The 22614-nt window shown below is 42.0% G+C and overlaps 1 protein-coding gene across 1 annotated transcript in view; it reads right to left on the minus strand.

The window, feature by feature from the left end:
• Window positions 1-22614, minus strand: part of LOC110493727 (E3 ubiquitin-protein ligase pellino homolog 1) — a 50479-nt gene that overhangs the window by 8603 nt on the left and 19262 nt on the right. Inside the window, exon 2 of the mRNA XM_021568154.3 lies at window positions 12403-12627. Within this exon, the coding sequence (XP_021423829.1) occupies window positions 12403-12488 (86 nt within the window). The 5' untranslated portion in view covers window positions 12489-12627. The remainder of the gene's footprint in view (window positions 1-12402; window positions 12628-22614) is intronic.

Here is a 22614-nt window from a genome sequence, read left to right on the forward strand (position 1 = left end):
CCCCAGACTTGAACCCGATCAAACATCTCTGAAGAGACCTGAACATAGCTGTTCAGTGATGCACCCCATCCAACCTGACAGAGCTTGAGAGGATCTGCAAAGAATGGGAGAAACTCCCCAAATACAGATGTGCCAAGCTTGTAGCATTATGGCCATGAAGACTCAAGGCAGTAATCGCTGCCAAAGGTGCTTCAACAAATTACAGAGTAAAAGGTCTGAATACGTATGTAATATATATATGGTTGAAGATATCCCTCTAGTGGTGTGGGGGCTGTGCTTTGGCAAAGTGGGTGGGGTTATATCCTGCCTGGTTGGCCCTGTCCGGGGGTATTGTTGAATGGGGCCACAGTGTCTCGCGACCCCTCCTGTCTCAGCCTCCAGTATTTATGCTGCAATAGTTTGTGTCAGGGGGCTAGGGTCAGTCTGTTATATCTGGAGTATTTATCCTGTCTTATCTGGTGTCCTGTGTGAATTTAAGTATGCTCTCTCTATCTCTTTCTCTCGGAGGACCTGAGCCCTAGGACCATGCCTCAGGACTACCTGGCCTGATGACTCCTTGCTATCCCCAGTCCACCTGGCCGTGCTGCTGCTCCAGTTTCAACTGTTCTGCCTGCGGCTATGGAACCCTGACCTGTTCACCAGACGTGCTACCTTGTCCCGGACCTGCTGTTTTCAAATCTCTCTCTCTACCGCACCTGCTGTCTCTAACTCTGAATGATCGGCTATGAAAAGCCAACTGACATTTACTCCTGAGGTGCTGACCTCCTGAGGTGCTGACCTCCTGAGGTGCTGACCTACAACCACTGCAAATTATTATTATTTGACTCTGTTGGTCATCTATGAACGTTTGAACATCTTGACCATGTCCTGTTATAATCTCCACCCGGCACAGCCAGAAGAGGACTGGCCACCCCTCAGAGCCTGGTTCCTCTCTAGATTTCTTCCTAGGTTCCTGCCTTTCTAGGGAGTTTTTCCTAGCCACCCTGCTTCTACATCTGCATTGCTTGCTGTTTGGGGTATTAGGCTAGGTTTCTGTATAGCACTTTGTGACATCGGCTGATGTAAAAAGGGCTTTACAAATACATTTGGTTAATGGATTGGTTTCCATGGCCGAACAGCCACACACAAGCCCAAGATCACCATACGCAATGCCAAGCGTCGACTAGAGTGGTGTAAATCTCCCCGCCATTGGACTCTGGAGCAGTGGAAACGCATTCTCTGGAGTGTCTGGCAGTCCGACGGATGAATCTGGGTATGGAGGATGCCATGATAACGCTACCTGCCCAAATGCATATGCCAACTGTAAAGTTTGGTGGAGGAGGAATAATGTTCTGTGGCTGATTTTCATGGTTTGGTCTAGGCCCCTTAGTTCCAATGAAGGGAAATCTTAACACTACAGCATACGACATTCTAGACGATTCTGTGCTTCCAACTTTGTGGCAATAGTTTGGGGAAGGCCCTTTCCTGTTTCACCATGACAATGCCCCCGTGCACAAATTGAGGTCCATACAGAAATGGTTTGACCAGATCGGTGTGGAAGAACTTGACTGACCTCCACAGAGCCGTGACCTCAACCCCATCAAATACCTTTGGGATGAATTGGAATGTCGACTGCGAGCCAGGCCTAATCGCCCAACATCAGTGCTCAACCTCATTAATGCTCTTTTGGCTGAATGCAAGCATATCCCCTCAGCAATGTTCCAACATCTAGTGGAAGGCCTTCCCAGAAGAGTGGATGTTGTTATTGCAGGGGGGACCAACTCCATATTAATGACCATGATTTTGGAATGAGATGTTCGACGAGCAGGTGTCCACATACGTTTGGCCACATAGTGTACATTTTTATTTTAATATGTGAAAATAAGACTATGCAAAATAAGACTATGCTAACTAAGATTCTGAACACAAATAAAACAAATAGTTTAACCACTGTAAACCCATTTAAAAGGGAAATTAATTAAAACTATAGATGTGCCCTTGAGCAAGGCACCTAACTCTAATTGCTGCTGTATGTCGCTCTGGATAGAAGTGTCTGCTAAATGACTCAAATGTAAATGTAATGAAGTCATTTGATCCACTTCTAAAATTGAGTGACCACTGAGAGGGGTCAACTGTCTACTGTTATTCCTTGGTGGAATAAGGTCACACTCCAGCGTTGGGTTTGTTGCAGTCAGATCTCCATTAAAACAAGACCCAATCCTCTTTGGTCCAATCAGAGGAGCTAAGCTATGAGGTTATCTTTTGGTCACTTACCTCTGCCAGCATCTGCTGTGCAAAGATTTCATTGGGAAATGAGGGCTTTCCTGTTGCAGCTACCTACTTTTCCTGGACAAGCTGAAGTATTAAGACTGTATTATCTAATTTCACGTCTTAACTGGTAGCATTACATCCAGTGCTAACTGAGACAACCAATGCTTTTGTTAACTACTTGGAACTGCAAAAAGAAAGTAGTCTATGACCACCTAATTGTCAGTTGAACGTTGTTTCTTTTCAGACCGTTCTACTGCTGAATACAACGTGAACGTGACAGAATACTTTCGAAGTCACAACAACCACCAACAACTCAGCTCACATCCTCCCTCTCCGCGCCACATAGGCTACATTCTCCTTTGTCCAATAAAATGGCTTACACTCAGGAAGCCAGCAGCTCTTTGTTTACCCTCACTGTGGCTGAGTTGCAGTGTACATTTAATTGGATTTAGATAGAACCACCCTGCTCCCCCTTTCAAAAAGAAACAAAACTGCCCAGTTCAAATATTGTAAATTAACATGTACCATTGTGTCTGTTGGAATTTGGAACAATGTGGTTCACATTTAGAGCATAAGTGCTGACTTGCATTTATTTGAAAGAACCTCCACGTAGCACAGTTGTAGCATACCACAGTTGCCAATACGCAACTTAACATGTACAGTGCCTTCAGAAAGTATTCACATCCCTTGACTTTTTCCACATTTTGTTGTGTTATTTTTATTACTGGTCTACACACAATGCGCCATAATGTCAAAGTTGAATTATGTTTTTAGACATTTTTACAAATTAATAAAAAATGAAAAGTTGAAATGTCTTGTGTCAATAACTACTCACCCCTTTTTTATGGCAAACCTAAATACATTCCGAAGTAAAAAAAAAAGAAGGTTAATTAACAAGTCACATAATAAGTTGCATGGACTCACTCTGTGTGCAATTATAGTGTTTAAAATTATTTTTGAATGACTACCTAATTTCTGTACTCCACACAACACATCTATCTGTAAGGTCCCTCGGTGGAATAGTGAACTTCAAACACATATTCAATGACAAAGACCATTGAGTAGATGAGGGGGGGGGGGGGGGGGGGGGGTCGAAGCAGACATTGAATATCCCTTTGAGCATGATGAAGTTATAAATGACACTTTGATTGGTGTCACTACGAAGGTAAAGGTGTCCTTCCTAACTCAGTTGCCAGAGAGGAAGGAAACCAGTCAAGGATTTCACCATGAGTCCAATGCTGACTTTAAAATAGTAACAGAGTTGAATTGTTGTGATAGGAGAAAACTAAGAATGGATCAACAACATTGCAGTTACTCCACATACTAAGCTAATTTACAGAGTAAAAAGAAGGAAGCCTGTACAGAATGAAAATATTCCAAAACATGCATCCTGTTTGCAAAAAAACAGAAATGGCAACACATTACCGCACTATGCCTCTCCCCTATTTGACCTTGATACTTTGTGTGTATGTACTCAAATGTAGGCTGTGTGTGATGTTTAAAATGTAAACGCTGCAAAAAAAGAAACGTCCCTGTTTCAGGACGCTGTCCTTCAAAGATAATTTGTAAAAATCCAAATAACTTCACAGATCTTCATTTGTAAAGGGTTTAAACAATGTTTCCCATGCTTGTTCGATGAACCATAAACAATTAATGAACATGCACCTGTGGAACGGTCGTTAAGACACTAACAGTTTACAGATGGTAGGCAATTAAGGTCACAGTTATTAAAACTTAGGACACTAAAGAGGCCTTTCTACTGACTCTGAAAAACACCAAAAGAAAGATGCTCAGGGTCCCTGCTCATCTGTGTGACCGTACCTTAGGCATGCTGCAAGGAGGCATGAAGACTGCAGATGTGGCCAGGGCAATAAATTGCAATGTCCGTACTGTGAGAAGTCTAAGACAGCGCTACAGGGAGACAGGACGGAAAGCTGATCGTCCTCACAGTGGCAGACCACGTGTAACAACACCTGCACAGGATCGGTACATCTGAACATCACACCTGTGGGACAAGTACAGGATAGCAACAACAACTGCCCGAGTTACACCAGGAAAGCACAATCCCTCCATCAGTGCTCAGACTGTCCGCAATAGGCTGAGAGAGACTGGATTGAGGGATTGTGGTAAGGCAGGTCCTCACCAGACATCACAACGTCGCCTATGAGCACAAAACCACCATCGCTGGACCAGACAGAACCGGCAAAAAGTGCTATTCACTGATGTGTCAAGGTTTTGTCTCACCAGGGGTAATGGTCGGATTAACGTTTATCGTTGAAGGAAAGAGTGTTACACCGAGGCCTGTACTCTGGAGCGGGATCGATTTGGAGGTGGAGTGTCTGTCATTGTCTGGGGCAGTGTGTCACAGCATCATCGGACTGAGCTTGTTGTCATTACAGGCAATCTCAATGCTGTGAGTTACAGGGAAGATATCCTCCTCCCTCATGTAGTACCCTTCCTGCAGGCTCATCCTGACATGACCCTCCAGCATGACAATGCCACCAGCCATACTGCTCATTCTGTGCGTTATTTCCTGCAAGACAGGAATGTCAGTGTTCTGCCATGGCCAGCGAAGAGCCCGGATCTCGTATCTCAATCCCATTGAGTACGTCTGGGACCTCTTGGATCGGAGGGTGAGGGCTAGGGCCATTGCCCCCAGAAATGTCTGGGAACTTGCAGGCACCTTGGTGGAAGAGTGGGTTAACATCTCACAGCAAGAACTGGCAAATATGTTGCAGTCCATGAGGAGGAGATGCACTGCAGTACTTAATGCAGCTGGTGGCCACACCAGATACTGACTGTTACCCCTTTGTTCAGGGACACATTATTACATTGCTGTTCATCACATATCTGTGGAACTTGTTCAGTTTATGTCTCAGTTGTTGAATCTTGTTATGTTCATACAAATATTTACAGATGTTAAGTTTGCTGAAAATAAACGCAGTTGACAGTGAGAGAACGTTTCTCTTTTTGCTCAGTTTATATAGCATCAGTCAAAAGTTCATTAGAGTTAACAGTCAAACACCAAAACTATGAAATAACACATATGCAATCATGTGGTAACCAAAAAAGTGTTAAACAAATCAAAATATATTTTATGTTTGAGATTCTTCAAGGTAGCCACCCTTTGCCTTGATGACAACTTTGCACACTCTTGGTATTATCTCAACCAGTTCCATGAGGTAGTCACCTGGAATGCATTTAAATTAACAGGTGTGCCTTGTTTAAAGTTAATGTGGAATTTCTTTCCTTAATGCGTTTGAGCCAATCAGTTGTGTTGTGACAAGGTATACAAAAGAGAGCACCTATCTGGAAAAAGACCAAGTCCATATTATGGCAAGAACAGCTCAAATAAGCAAAGAGAAATGACAGTCCATCACTACTTTAAGACATGAAGGTCAGTCAATCCGGAAAATGTAAAGTTTCTTCAAGTGCAGTCGCAAAAACCATCAATGATGAAACTGGATCTCATGAAGACCGCCACAGGAAAGGAAGACCCAGAGTTCATTAGAGTTAACTGCTCCTCAGATTGCAGCCCAAATAAATGCTTCACAGAGTTCAAGACACATCTCAACATCAACTGTTCAGAGGAGACTGCGTGAACCAGGCCTTAATGGTCAAATTGCTGCAAAGAAACCGCTACCAAAGAACACCAATAATAAGAAGAGACTTGCTTGGAACAAGAAACACGAGCAATGGACATTAGACCGGTGAAATCTGTAATTTGGTCTGATGAGTCCAAATGTGAGATTTTTGGTTACAACCACTGTGTCTTTGTGAGACAAAGATTAGGGGAACGGATGATCTCCGCATGTGTGGTTCCCACTGTGAAGCACGGAGGAGGAGGTGTGATGGTTTGGGGGTACTTTGCTGGTGACACTGTCTGTGATTTATTTAGAATTCAAGACACACTTAACCAGCATGGCTACCACAGCTTTCTGCAGCGATACACCATCCCATTTCTTTTGCTTGGACCATGTTAGTTTATTGGTGATGTGGACACCAAGGAACTTGAAGCTCTCAACCTGCTCCACTACAGCCCGGTCGATGAGAATGGGGGCGTGATCGGTCCTCCTTTTCCAGTAGTCCACAATCATGTCTTTAGTCTTGATCACATTGAGGGAGAGGTTGTTGTCCTGGCACCACACAGCCAGGTATGACCTCCTCCCTATAGGCTGTCTCATCATTGTCGGTGACCAGGCCTACCATTGTTGTGTCATCAGAAAACGCAATGATGGTGTTGGAGTCGTGCCTAGCCGTGCAGTCATGACTGAACAGGGAGTACAGGAGGGGACTGAGCACACACCACTGAGGGGCCCCTGTGTTGAGGAGCAGCGTGTGGATGTGTTGTTACCAACCCTTACCACCTGGGGGCGGCACGTCAGGAAGTCCAGGATCCAGTTGCAGATGGAGGTGTATAGTCCCAGGGTCCTTAGCTTAGGGGTGTGCTTTGAGGGCACTATGGTGTTGAACGCTGAGCTGTAGTCAATGAATAGCATTCTCACATAGGTGTTCATTTTGTCCAGGTGGGAAAGGGCAGTGTGGAATGCAATAGAGATTGCATCATCTGAGGATCTGTTGTGGCGGTATGCAAATTGGAGTGGGTCAGGGTTTCTGGGATAATTGTGTTGATGTGTGCCACGACCAGCCTTTCAAAGCACTTCATGGCTACCTTACGTGAGTGCCACGGGTCGGTAGTCATTTAGGCAGGTTACCTTAGTGTTCTTGGGCACAGGAACTATGGTGGTTTGCTTGAAACATGTTGGTATTACAGACTCAGACAGGGAGAGGTTGAAAATATCAGTGAAGACACTTGCCAGTTGGTCAGCGCATGGTCGGAGTACACGTCCTGGTAACACATCGGCTGAGGAGAGCGTGATCACACAGTCGTCCGGAACAGCTGATGCTCTCCTGCATGTTTCAGTGTTACTTGCCTCGAAGCGAGCATAGAATTAATTTAGCTCGTCTGGTAGGCTCGTGTCACTGGGCAGCTCTTGGCTGTGCTTCCCTTTGTAGTATGTGATAGTTTGCAAGCCCTGCCACATCTGACAAGCATCGGAGCCGGAGTAGTACAATTTGATCTTTGTCCTGTATTGACCATTTGCCTTATATGCTTCCGGGTTAGAGACCCACTCCATGAAAGCGGCAACACTGCCCTTTAGCTCAGTGCAGATGTTGCCTGTAATCCATGGCTTCTGGTTGGGGTATGTATGCACAGTCACTGTGGGGACGACGTCATCGAAGCACTTATTGATGAAGCCAGTGACTGATGTGGTGTACTCCTCAATGCCATCGGAAGAATCCCGGAACATATTCCAGTCTGTGTTAGCATAACCGTCCTGTAGTTTAGCATCTGCTTCATCTGACCAGTTTTTTATTGACCAAGTCACTGGTGCTTCCTGCTTCAATTTCTGCTTGTAAGTAGGAATCAGGAGGATATAATTATGGTCAGATTTGCCAAATGGAGGGCGAGGGAGAGCTTTGTACGTGTCTCTGTGTGTGGAGTAAAGGTGGTCTAGAGTTTTTTTCCCTCTGGTTGCACATTTAACATGTTGGTGGAAATTAGGTAAAACCGATTTAAGTTTCCCTGCATTAAAGTCCCCGGCCACTAGGAGGAGCATCTCTGGATGCGCATGGTCCTGTTTGCTTATGGTGGTATACAGCTCATTGAGTGTGGTCTTAGTACCAGTATCGTTCTTTGGTGGTATAAAAAATACAGATGAAAACTCTCTTGGTACAGTTGAAGTCGGAAGTTTACATACACCTTATCCAAACACCTTTAAATTCAGTTTTTCACAATTTCTGACATTTAATCCTAGTAAAAATGCCCTGTCTTAGGTCAGTTAGGATCACCACTTTATTTTAAGAATGTGAAATGTCAGAATAGTAGTACAGAGAATTATTTATTTCAGCTTTTATTTCTTACATCATATTCCCAGTGGGTCAGAAGTTTAAATACACTCAATTAGTATTTGGTAGCATTGCCTTTAAATTGTTTATCTTTGGTCAAATATTTCGGGTAGCCTTCCACAAGCTTCCACAATAAGTTGGGTGAAATTTGGCCCATTCCTCTTGACAGAGCTAGTGTAACTGAGTCAGGTTTGTAGGCCTCCTTGCTCGCACACGGTTTTTCAGTTCTGCCCACAAATTTTCTATAGGATTGAAGTCAGAGCTTTGTGATGGCCACTCTAATACATTGACTTTGTTGTCCTTAAGCCATTTTGCCACAATGTTGGAAGTATGCTTAGGGCCAATGTCTATTTGCAAGACCCATTTGCGACCAAGCTTTAACTTCCTGACTTGTGTATTGAGGTGTTGCTTCAACATATTCACATAATTGTCCTGCCTCATGATGCCATGTATTCTGTGAAGTGCACCAGTCCCTCCTGCAGCAAAGCACTACCACAACATGATGCTGCCAACCCGTGCTTCACAGTTGGGATGGTGTTCTTCAGCTTGCAAGCCTCCACCTTTTTCCTCCAAACATAAAGATGGTCATAATGCCAAACAGTTATTTTTTTGTTTCATCAGACCAGAGGACATTTCTCCACAAAGTACGATCTTTGTCCCCATGTGCAGTTGCAAACTGTAGTCTGGCTTTTTTATAGCGGTTTTGGAGCAGTGGCTTCTTCCTTGCTGAGCGGCCTTTCAGGTTATGTCAACACAGGACTCGTTTTACAGTGGATATAGATACTTTTGTACCTGTTTCCTGCAGCATCTTCACAAGGCTGTTGTTCTGGGATTGATTTGTACTTTTCACAACAAAGTATCTTCATCTCTAGGAGACAAAAGGCTTCTCTTTCCTGAGCGGTATGACGGCTTGATCAGGGAATTTATATGCTTAAAGGTAATGATTAAAGAATTCCACCCTGAGACGTAACTATTAGTGATTATTAGTTTATGTAGAATGTATAATGAATAATTAAAGTACTAAACGTAAGTCCAATAAGGTTCGGTAGAGACATGTGTGAGTTTGTGTGACTAAGGAGATACCGAGAACAATTCAACTGTGTATGACCTGACCTGACTAGAACTCGGAGAAACTTACGATAGGACAGGGAGTCCTTTCAAGGTTCCTCTAATCTCGGGGGAATGGAACTGTCGGCTTGGTAGTGATAAACAGTGGTGAGAACTATGGGGAAAGATACAACTCATCTACTGTTCGTGTGTATGTATGTGCGTATGAGTTATAAAATGGATGTCTTTGTATTATGGACTTCATTGCGCTCTTATGAATTAACTGTACGAACCTTTCGCATAAGCTGAGTCTTTGCCTAATTTTTATTAAACCCAGGGTCTTACAAATCTCGGGAATTGGTCAAAGCTTATGTATTGTTAGTTATTATCATTGGGATTGAAAATTCTCTTGATAGCTTGGTCCTTCGGAGCCGGATCTCAATATCTTTTTCTGTCATTCCATGGAGACACCGAAACCGTGCATGGGCAAATTAAATATCAATAGATTAAAGACCTGGCCCCATTCAGAGGGTTCTTTACAGGCCGGTGGCGAACTAGTATGCGACAGAAACGGTGACGAGATCCTACCAACATTGAAACCTCAGCTGCAAAAAATAAGGTCAGTACTTTTTTATTCACGGATATAGGGGATAATATCTGTATGATTGCATTAAATGATGTATGTATTCTGGGTGTTAGACGCTAAAATATCTGAAGGAGTTTATATCTGGTGATCTGTCTTTAAAATTTTGTGTGGAGAAAAATGTTTTAAAGGGAACCAAGTATTCTATGCAAATGGAAGACAGGAATTAGTTGTAAATTCAACAATGAAGCAGGGTCCATAATGACCCTGGGCATCTGTGGCCACTGCCAATTTAAACTAGCTAATGGTGAGACCTAAAACGTATAATAGGGTCAGAAGATGTAGGCAGAAAAACGTAAATTGGAAGGCGAAATATAATAATAGAATTATGAGAGAGGTCAGAGACATGATTATATTAATATAGGTTGCCTGTCAAAATACGCTTAGAAGGGGATAGTCAGATCTTTCGGAGGCGCACATCTAGGTCTGATTATCCAATGAAGAAGGGAAACCTAATATGGCGGGGTGAGATATGAGATATTAACGAGTCAAAAATCACAAGGAACAACAGAAAAATAGGCTGCTAACTAGGGCCTATATATATACTGTAGGTGTATGCCGCAAGTCTTCACAGGAGAGACATTTGAAAGTTTATTTATATTTTTTAAATAAATATATTTAATATATATATACACACACAGTGCATTTGGAAAGTTTTCTGACCCCTTGTGTGCTTAGGGTCATTGTCCTGCTGGAAGGTGAACCTTCGCCCCCAGTCTGAGTGCTCTGGAGCAAGTTTTCATCAAGGATTTCCCTGTACATTTCTCCATTCATCTTTCCCTCAATCCTGACTGGTCTCCCAGTCCCTTCCTATGAAAAACATCCCCACAGCATGATGCTGCCACCACCATTCTTCACCGTAGGGATGGTGCCAGGTTTGCTCCAGACGTGACGCTTGGCATTTGTCACGTATACTCCCTCACTGGCCTCTAAGTCACCAGATTGCTGATTATTACGCACACCTGAAACCATCGTCACACGCACCAGCGCTTATGGACACTCACCTGGACTCCATCACCTCCTTGATTTCCTGCCCTATTTATGTCAATCCCTTTGGTTCCTTCCCCAGGCGTTATTGTTTCTGTATCATGTCGGTGAGCTGTTTGTGTTTCTTGATAAGTTCATGGTTGTTTATTCATTACATGTATTCACTCCCTGAACTTGCTTCCCAACTCTCAGTGTACATTGTTACAGCATTCAGGCTAAAGAGTTCAATCGTGGTTTCATCAGACCAGAGAATCTTTAGGTGCCTTTTGGCAAACTCCAAGAGGGCTGTCATGTGCCTTTTTTTCCATCTGGCCACTCTACCACTGTCCCTCTGGAAGGTTCTCCCATCTCCACAGAGAAACTGTTTCTTGGTCACCTCCCTGACCAAGGCCATTCTCCCCCGATTGCTCAGTTCGGCCAGGTGGCCAGCTCTAGGAAGAGTCTTGGTTGTTCCAAACTTCTTCCATTTAAGAATGATGGCCACCGTGTTCTTAGGGAACGTCAATGCTGCTGACATTTTTTGATACCCTTCCCCAGATCTGTGCCTCGACACAATCCTATCTCGGAGCTCGACGTACAATTCCTTCAACCTCATGGTTTTGTTTTTGCTCTGGCATGCACTGTCAACTGTGGGACCTTATATAGACAGCCTTTCCGAATCATGTCCAATCAATTTAATTTACTACAATAAAGTTTTAGAAACATCTCAAGGATGATCAATGGAAACAGGATGGAACTTAGCTCAATTTTGAGTCTAATAGCAAAGGGTCTGAATGCGATTGATGAGAAAAAATATATTTAATCTATTTTAGAATAACGCTGTAACGTAACAAAATGTGGAAAAAGGAAAGGGGTCTGAATACTTTCCGAATGCACTGTATATATACAGTATATATATATAGTGGAGGCTGATGGGAGGAGATATAGGAGGACATGCTCATTGTAATAGCTGGAATGGAATCAATGGAACGGTACCAAACACATCACACATATGGAAACCACGTTTGACCACGTTCCATTGATTTCTTAATTTCTTAATGTTTTACTTTTGGAATGTGCGGATTGTTTTGCATTGTTATGTAGGTATTAGTACTTCACTGTTGGAGATAGAAACCCAAGCATTATGCTGCGCCTGTGATAACAAGGTCAATGACCATGGTACTTGCAATACTAGATCATGGTACTTGCCTATGGAGCAGCAAGAGGAACTGCCCCTCCATACCTTCAGGCTATGCTCATACCCTACAAACCAAACAAGCATTCAGTTCTGCCTACTTTGGTATCTTGGCCCTCCCACTCCTGTCCTGGCATCCCAATGGTGGAACCAGCTTCACCCTGAAGCTAGGACAGCAGAGTCCCTGCACATCTTCCCGAAAGCACCTGAAATCCTACCTCTTCAAAGAGTATCATAAATAATAACCCCTCACCTCAACCCCCACCCCCAAAAAATAATAAATACATCCCTGAACCAACACTTGCACTTGCCTGCCCACCCCCTCACTAATATCAGATTAGGATAACCCTACTGTACATAAGCAACAAAATGCAATTAAGCCTCCTCTTACCCCAGAACAATGAGCTCTCCGTATTTGACTGGCACTTTGGTAGAGGCTGGGGTGGTGGAGATGTTTTCCTGGTCGGGAGAAAACATTGATGCAGCTGTCAGGGGGGGAGAGTGATGAGGAGCTCTCCCACGGTGAACACTCACTCCTCTGTCTCCTTTTTCCTCAGTGTCTGCTCCTTTTTCCTCAGTGTCTGGTCATCCCGCCTCTCACTACGCCACACTCAACCTGCAGACAAATAAAAAAAACAGCAGACGAGACATTTAGTCAGGATCAAAGTGACTCAGAGCAGACACAACAGACATCCCAGGTGCGTCTAGAACAGCAGACGTATATTAGTCAATACGAGACTGTGAGCGAGACTAAACAAACAACAGATGCAACAACCGAGATTGCTGTCTCTCCAAAACATATGATACACCACAACACGTAGATTACTCACACTCACTTTGAGATTATCGAAGAGCGTACTACAGGTACCACAGGTGGATAATAGTCAGCAAGAGAGAGAGAGAGATAGACTAAACAAACAAACAGAAGCAACAACCAAGATTGATGAGTCTCCAATGATAAACCACATTACTCATTACTCACTCTGTGACCTGTGGCGCATATCGAACGCAACAGGTAAACTGCTATCCTGGCTTTGCTTGCTAGTAACTTTCCTAAGGCTTGCAGCTGAAGAAACAGACTAATACAATAATAGTAATACTTCAGAAAGCATGTTAGCTTCAGTTACATAGTGCAGTAGAACTCTAAAGTGACCGGTCACACAAATCCATCAGGCGGCGAGTATAAAACTCAACTCCCCACAGCTAGACAGGCTCGGCACTAATCTGCAGCTTTGCTGCTACTGCAGGGAGGGTTCAGAGAGCAGGCTCTTAGCATCGCAACGACAGGGGACTTAGTGGGGCGCAAACAAAGCTAATGAGACCAGACATATGTCACACCCTTCAATTTTCAGCCGACTACCGCGGGCCATAGTTATCAATGTTGACCTTGGCAGGCTCTCTTTATGCTGTGTGCATGGCATAGCAGGAGCTTATCTTATAAGCATCTTATAATCAAGAGTGGAGTCACACAATTTGTTTATACGTCTGACATCCAACAACTTTAGCTGAAAATTAACTCACAAATTCGAAATGGAAAATTCAATGGTGTCATCCACAGCACCACAGTCAACTCCTGATAAGTGCACATTAGATCAATTGTTTAAAAAGTGCAATATAGCTCCTAGTCCCAATTTAATTGCCTCTGATAACTAACTGCGTGTTCCGGTTTAGTGCAAACTGCCACAACTGTCCCAAGCCATTACATTTATCAGTTATCAGAGTTGACTGTCATCCCTTGTGTTAGTTGATGCTCTCAACCTTTGGTAACCTTTTGTACATGAGGCGTATGGATAGAGAGTAGGTCAGTGTCTGCTCCAGGGACTGATCTGAGCTTGACGGCTCCCCCCGACAGTGTTGATAGTCTTCTGACCCTTACTCGACACGCTGACCCTGACCATACACTCCCACAGCCCCCAAGTCCACTCCACTCAGCTCTCAGTAGCGGTGGATCACAGGGACAGATACGTACACAAACACACACAATCACTCCACAGCTAAAACACACTAGTACTCATTACTACAATAAAGAAATAAAAGCTTAAATAAATCATTCTCTCTACTATTATTCTGACATTTCACATTCTTAAAATAAAGTGGTGATCCTAACTGCCCTAAAACAGGGATTTCTTACTAAGATTAAATGTCAGGAATTGTGAAATACTAAGTTTAAATGTATTTGGCTAAGGTGTATGTAAACTTCCGACTTCAACTGTATCTAAACAAGCCTCGTGGGCTCCCGAGTGGCGCAGAGGTCTAAGGTACTGCATCTCGGTGCAAGAGTTGTCATTGAACCAAGAGCTGGTTCAATTCCAGGCAGTATCATATTTGGCTGTGATTGGGAGTCCCATAGGGCAGCACACAATTCGCCCTCTGTAGTCCGGGTTTGGCCAGGGTAGGCTGTCATTGTAAATAAGAATATGTTTGTAACTGATTTGCCCAGTTAAATAAAGGTTCCATTTAACTTTAACCAAAGTAGATACTTTTAAGATTGTTATATGCATCAGTTGAGGCCTCTACAAGCCTCAATATGAGGTCCTAAACTTAGCATGAAAGAGCATCCTTGTAGCTGTGTGGGCTAATATAGTCAAAATGTTTGAGCCAAGGGCCTCCCAGGTGGCGCAGTGGTCTAGGGCACTGCATTGCAGCACTAGCTGTGCCACCACGTACGGGAGTTGTAGCGACAAGGTAGTAACTACTAGTAATTGGGGAGAAAAAGGGGGTAAAAATGTTTGAGCCAATGGAAAGTTTGAAGTGTTTTCTTCCCAGGCATAATGCAATGCATTATCGCTGGGATATGAGGTAACAACAGGGCCTGGCCTGTGTTAAAATACAAAAAAGTGATTGTGATTGTGTTGAATTGTGTTTGGGAAATAAAGAAATACATGTTTTTAAAAAGGGTATTGGTAATTTTTAATTCAGTACAAATATTTGAAGGCGGCTACCCTATAAGTTGTGCCAAGAGATACATTTTTTGGGACAAGTTTTCAAAATGAATGTTTACATTAATTCTAATTATTTCCTGGGATACAGACCATCCTTAAATATATGTACATATATTTGTTAGAAAGAAAGAACACTATATATTAAAAATGGCTCAACTTACCCGACTCTTCCCTATCATACAGTAAGACATGAACAAAATGCATCAGTGATTTGTATTTTCCTTCAACTTTCTGAAGAGGCAACGGCACTGGAATGTGCGTGTTTGTTTCTTCACTTTCCGTAGCCGTTAGCGATGATGCTAATGTAATGACAACCGTTTTCTGGGAGAATAATGATGAGTGAGAAAGTTACAGAGGAATATACATCCCCTAAATGCTAACCTTCCCTGTTATTGTAATGGTGAGAGGTTAGCATGTCTTAGAGGTATAATATTTGTGCGTCTGTAACTTTCTCACGCATTATTATTCACGATTAATTCAGGACTATCCGTAATCATGACAGCATCTACATAAATGTAGGAGTGTTTAGAAACATTCTATTCTTACTTATAATAAAAGTGACTCCAAAATTACACAATACATTATTTACCATTCAGTTCTATTCGGCACAAAATAATCTGAAACTCAACCAAAACAAACAGCAAATGCATCCAACAAGTTTGTAGAGTCACAAGATTGATGTAATTTTAATTTTGACTACTTTAATACACATTTAAGTGAATTTACACCAATACTTTGGTCCCCTAAAATTGGGGGACTTTGTACAAAAAGTGCTGTAATTTCTAAACAGCAGCTGATAGTCTGCAGTCTAACCTCATTGTATCATTTCAAATCCAAAGTGCTGGAGTACAGTGCCAAAACAACAAAAAATGTGTGTAAAATGCGAGTAATTCGTACCTGTGTAACATCAGTTAATAGGAAACATGAAAAAGACCACTAGTCTCTCAAAACAGTTATTCAAAACTGAGCCAGCTAGCTAGCTCAAGGGTTGGTTTTGGCTTGCAAGAATAGCAGACCGGCCCACTATCCCTAAAGCAATAATATGGACATATCTGCATTATCTTACCACTTCTGCTCTATAACTCAATAAGGATAAAGCAGAGATTTTTCTGCTATTGAAATCCTTGGGCGGGCCGGCGGTGTAAAAATAGTACATTATATTATTTATTTATTTGTATTATTAATTTTCGGGATGGAAAAACACTTTCAGTGTAAACTTAAATGACTAAAACCAGATATAAAGGATGTAGAAAAGAAATTGGATCTGTATATTTTTTTTGAATATAATCATTGAGAACAAAGAATCACCAAAATAAAAGTTAAATCTAATCAAATTAAATTGTATTTGTCACATGCGCCAAATACAACTGGTGTGGAATTTCACATGAAATATTTGCTTCCCAACAATGCAGAGTTTAAAATAGTAACACAAGTGGCATACAATAAAATATACAAGAATGGAGATATATACAGGAAGTACCAGTACCAGATCAATGTGCAGAGGTACAAGGTATTTGAGGTAGACACTGTATGTGCAAGATGGCAGGGGTCAATGACTAGGCATCAGGATAGATAAAAATAAGAATCAAATAAAGAACAGAGCAGCAACAAATGATGAGTGTAAAATGTGTGTGTGTGTATGTGTGTGTGTGTGTGTGTGTGTGTGTGTGTGTGTGTGTGTGTGTGTGTGTGTGTGTGTGTGTGTATGTACTAGAGGTCGACCGATTATGATTTTTCAACGCCGATACCGATACCGATTATTGGAGGACCAAAAAAGCCGATACCGATTAATCGGGCGATTTTAGATTTTTTTTTTGTAATAATGACAATTACAACAATACTGAATTAACACTTATTTTAACCTAATATAATACATCAATAAAAATCCATTTAGCCTCAAATAAATAATGAAATATGTTCAATTTGGTTTAAATAATGCAAAAACAAAGTGTTGGAGGAGAAAGTAAAAGTGCAATATGTGCCATGTAAAAAAGCTAACGTTTAAGTTCCTTGCTCAGAACATGAGAACATATGAAAGCTTAACATGAGACTTTTTAGGTTGTAGTTATAGTATTTATAGGACTATTTCTCTCTATACCATTTGTATTTCATATACCTTTGACTATTGGATGTTCTTATAGGCACTTTAGTATTGCCAGTGTAACAGTATAGCTTCCGTCCCTCTCCTCGCCCCTACCTGGGCTCGAACCAGGAACACATCGACAACAGCCACCCTCAAAGCAGCGTTACCCATGCAGAGCAAGGGGAACAACTACTCCAAGTCTCAGAGCGAGTGACGTTTGAAACGCTATTAGCGTGCACCACGCTAACTAGCTAGCCATTTCACATCGGTTACACCAACCTAATCTCGGGAGTTGATAGGCTTGAAGTCATAAACAGCGCAATGCTTGAAGCACAGGGAAGAGCTGCTGGCAAAACGCTCGAAAGTACTGTTTGAATGAATGCTTACGAGCCTGCTGCTGCCTACCATCACTCAGTCAGACTGCTCTATCAAATATCAAATCATAGACTTAATTATAACATAATAACACACAGAAAAAAAGAGCCTTTGGTCATTAATATGGTCGAATCCGGAAACTATCATTTCGATAACAAAACGTTTATTCTTTCAGTGAAATACGGAACCGTTCCTTATTTTATCTAACGGGTGGCATCCCTAAGTCTAAATATTCCTGTTACATTGCACAACCTTCAATGTTATGTCATAATTACGCGAAATTCTGGCAAATTAGGTGGCCCAAACTGTTGCATATACCCTGACTCTGCATGCAATGAACGCAAGAGAAGTGACACAATTTCACCTGGTTAATATTGCCTGCTAACCTGGATTTCTTTTAGCTAAATATGCAGGTTTAAAAATATATACTTCTGTGCATTGATTTTAAGAAAGGCATTGATGTTTATGGTTAGGTACACCTTGGAGCGACGATACGCACCGCATCGATTACATGCAACGCAGGACACGCTAGATAAACTAGTAATATCATCAACCATGTGTAGTTAACTAGTGATTATGATTGATTGATTGTTTTTCATAAGATAAGTTTAATGCTAGCTAGCAACTTACCTTGGCTTACTGCATTCGCGTAACAGGCAGTCTCCTCTTGGAGTGCAATGAGAGGCAGGTGGTTAGAGTGTTGGACTAGTTAACTGTAAGGTTGAGTCCCCTGAACTGACAAGGTAAAAATCTGTCGTTCTGCACCTGAATGAGGCAGTTAACCCACCGTTCCTAGGCCGTCATTGAAAATAAGAATGTGTTCTTAACTGACTTGCCTAGTTAAATAAAGATTAAATCTGCCAAATCGGTGTCCAAAAATACCAATTTCCGATTGTTATGAAAACTTGAAATCGGCCCTTATTAATCGGTCGACCTCCACTTGTGAGGCATCTGTTTTTCAAACTAGACACTCTAATGTACTTGTCCTCTTGCTCAGTTATGCACCAGGGACTTCCACTTCTCTTTCTATTCTTGTTAGAGCCAGTTTGCACTTTTCTGTGAAGGGAGTAGCACACAGCGTTGTATGAGATCTTCAGTTTCTCAGAACAAGAATCTAAAGTCTAAAATCTACAGAAGGACAGTGTTATTGCAGATTTAATCAGTACAACAATTTTCAGCTGTGCTAACATAATTGCAAAATGGTTTTCTAGTGATCAATTAGCCTTTTAAAATCATAAACTTGGAATAGCTAACACGTGCCACTGTAACACAGGAGTGATACTTTCTGGTAATGGGCCTCTTTATTCCAGAAAAAATCAGCCGTTTCCAGCTACAATAATCATTTACAACATTAACAGGGTCTACACTGTATTTCTGATCATTTTGATGTTATTTTAAGGGACAAAAAAATTGCTTTTCTTTCAAAAACAAGGACATTTCTATGTGACCCCAAACTTTTGAAAGGTAGTGTGTGTGTGTTTCGGTTGTGTCGGTCTGCGTGTGTGTGTGTTATGTGTGTATGTGTGCGTATCTAGTGTACAGTATGTGAATGTGTGTTGGTTTTGTGTGTGAGTGTCAATGTAGTGTGTGTGAGTGCATGCGTGTGTATATGGTGTGTATATAAAATCTAGTGAGTGTGTGTAGGGTCAGTGCAAGATAGAGTCAGTGCAGGTAGTTTGGGTACCCTTAATTTATTATTTAGTAGTCTGGCTATTTAACAGTCTTATGGCTTCCGTGTAGATGCTGTCTCGGCGCCTGTTGGTCCAAGAGCCGATTCTTCGGTGCAGCTGATGGTGCAGCTGTATAAAATTTTGAGGCTCCGAGGGCCCATGCCAAATCTTTTCAGCCTGCTGTGGGGGAAGAGGCACTGCCATGCCCTCTTCACAACTGTGTGGGTGTGCGTGGACCATGTTAGGTCCTTAGTGATGTGGACACCAAGGAACCGTAAAGTCAAGGAACTTGACTCATCGACATTGGTGATCATGCCTACCAGCTTTGTGTCATCAGCAAACTTGATGATGGTGTAGGAGTCATGCATGACCATGCAGTTGTGGGTGAACAAGGAGTACAGGAGGGGACTAAGCACACAGCCCAGAGGGACCCCCGTATTAAGGGTCAGCATTGCGGAGATGTTGTTGCATACCCTCACCATCTGGGGCCGGCCCATCAGGAAGTCCAGGATCCAGTTGCAGAGGGAGGTTTTTTTTAGGCCAAGGGTCCCTAGCTTGTTGATGAGCTTGGAGGGGACTATGGTGTTGAACGCTGAGCTGTAGTCTATAAACAGCATTTTCACATAGTTATTTCCCCTCTTGTCCAGGTGGGAGAGGGCAGTGTGAAGTGGAATTAAGATTGCGTCATTTGAGGACCTGTTGGGGTGGTATGCAAATTGGAGCATAAAAGGCATTTAACTCGTTTGGGAGTTCTGCATCACTGGGCAATTCATGGCTGGGTTTCCCTTTGCGATCCATTATTGTCTGCAGTTTGTACCCTCTCGTCTGCTTCATCCAACCATTTCCGTATTGAGCACATCATTGGTACTTCCTGTTTGAGCTTTTGTTAGTAAACAGGAAGCAGGAGAATTGAGTCATGGTTAGATTTGCCAAAGAGAGGACGAGGGAGGGCCTTGTATGCATTTCTGTGGGTAGAACAAAAGTGGTCTAGAGTTCTTGAGCCTAGTGGCGCAGGAGACTTGTTGGTAGAAGTGAAGTAGGACGGTTTTAAGTCTCCACCCACCAGAAACGCTGCCTCTGGGTGAGCACTTGTTTGTCAGGGAGAATTGAAAATTCCCAAACAATTAATTTAGCAGATTTTGTTGTAAAATGCAGCCCATCGTACCCACTGCCACTCCCTCAGCCACGCCCACCACCTAAACCCCTTTAGATCCAGAAAAAAACAGTAAAGTATTTGAAGTGTTTGAAGACCCAACACCCGGTGCAAACACAGCAGTGAAATCTGCTGAATGATTTAAGCATCCATGGGGAAACAACAAGAACAGAGAAAAAGATGAGCACAGATTCAAAAAACCTATCCTGTCCCAATTATAAGTCATAAACCGCCAATCCTGTGCCCACGATTAGCTATCTCTCAATTTCATCAAAAAAGCAGACAGGCTTTTTTCTCATCATTCCGTTCTCACAGATCACTCTTTAAAGGTCTGTTTGTTAGATTTAATCAGTAACTACAATCTGGTGGCTACAGAAGCACTCAGATCTCACCCAAGGTGAGAACGGAAAAACGTATTTTCACAGTACTTTCTTACCTACTTCATAACAGTAATAGCGCTTGATTTAGAAAACAGTCTAGGACCACAATTAAATAGCTGTCCGTGGATGGCAGTGATGTTGGGTAAGGTCTGAGGCTGACTATTGAGCCCCACATTGGACGTGTCATAATACCCATAAAACCTAGCAAGTCAAACATGGAAATGTTTCCAATCTTTTTTCCCATAGGAGATTTTAGAAACATTTAAAATGAATGAATGTTAATTAACATAACATAGCATCTCCCGGCCTCCACATATACAAGCCGCCGATGCGGGCCGTTGGAAAATCTACATAAAAAAGTATAATAAATCATTTTTATATATACCATCACAATAAATCCACAATCTATTTTAGTCAGGTCTAAAGAAACATTATAGGAAGAAAATGTATTTCAGAAGAACAGAATATGAGTTGGCCTACTGTATGTTATCTGGCTATACGCCATGCCATAGGCTGTAGCCTTGTTCATTTAGCAGACAAGCGATGCGTAGAGGTTCCATGCCATTATTTTATATTATAGGATTTTATAGTAAGAAGAATATAATTGAACATAGCTGAATAAAATAGAAAGGATATTTTTCCCATTACAGAGTGAGCGTGCGTGTGAAGTGGCTGTGTTGCGCATAAAAGTGATCATTTGAAAAAGGTCCTGTATGCTAGATTTAGAGTTATTTGGCGACTTTAGTTGTGAATGATAGAAATCTTAGAATGTCTTCGAAATCAAGATATGGGCTGCATGATGCAACTATAGGCTACTGATGATTTAAGAAAGTTGCAAAGTTGCAAATAAAAGCTTGCAAAATGTTCCTTGCCTCAGGCTGCAAACACTGTTCTCTCATGAAGAGATCATATTTTCACCCTCTTCTACCCAGTGCTTCATTTTGGAAACCAAGTTAAATCTGTTCAGGAACATCGATAGTAACATATTTTCACAATGAAACATAATTCATTAAACTGTTTACAGCCCATCTCTCTGAAGGAAAAAGGGGAGGAGATGGAAACGCACAGTTGTGAAATATTCTGTAGCTATAGGTAATGTGTCAACCTATTAATTCTGAAAATATAATACCCTATTACTAGGCTATTCAAAATCAAATACAAACTCACTATAATTGTAGGCTAACTCTGTAAGCCGCCCTGCACAACCGACAGCATCACCTAGGCCTATACGTTCACTCCCAGACTCATGGATAGAACGTTTGGAGTGTAGAATGAGGTAACCAGTCCATCCAGTATGCATAATAATACAGTCAAAGGCGATTACTACAATTTGTTTAATTTTGTACCAAAGACATCTTAAATTAGTTTTTTGGTATGTTTTTCTGCCCTGTGTAATATGCCTTTGTATTGTATAATGGCAAAATCATTATTTTAATTATGTTTTTTGGGGGGGCTTGTGCTCATATATAGGCCTATGCTTATGCATAAGCTCTAATATGCATATGGGTATTTTGAATGAATCATTACCTTAGAAAGCGCTGTCCATTTTGTTGTATTAGACTTTGAAACAACATCCACAACGACCATGTTTTCCACTCACTTTCAACCTGTTGAAATTCTTTCTTCAAAATGATCAATCACAGTTAGGTGAGTTTTAAAAGCACATACTGTTTTGATAATACTTATTTGATGTGATTTTCTATTGCATTTGCATTGATGTCAGAGTGGTTAGAGGGAAACAGAGCCCTGAGAACCAGCCCATCAGTGACCTGATGATCATTAGCAAGTTGGGTACTACCTACACATGTCCAGAGTGCATAAGAGGAGATTACCGTGACTCAACGGTCATGTGGAATTTTACTACGGTTAGGACTCATGATGAATGCCAGTGTGGCGGTAATACAGTCAGCGCAGCAGCCCTATTCACAGGTAATTTGGATTAGTCATGTACAACAGATGCACTTGTGGAAAAAAACATGTTTCTGTGGTTTGTATGGGGA

The sequence above is a fragment of the Oncorhynchus mykiss genome, chromosome 17, assembly GCF_057628025.1.
Source record: "Oncorhynchus mykiss isolate SJ-2025 chromosome 17, ASM5762802v1, whole genome shotgun sequence".
Taxonomy (NCBI): domain Eukaryota; kingdom Metazoa; phylum Chordata; class Actinopteri; order Salmoniformes; family Salmonidae; genus Oncorhynchus; species Oncorhynchus mykiss.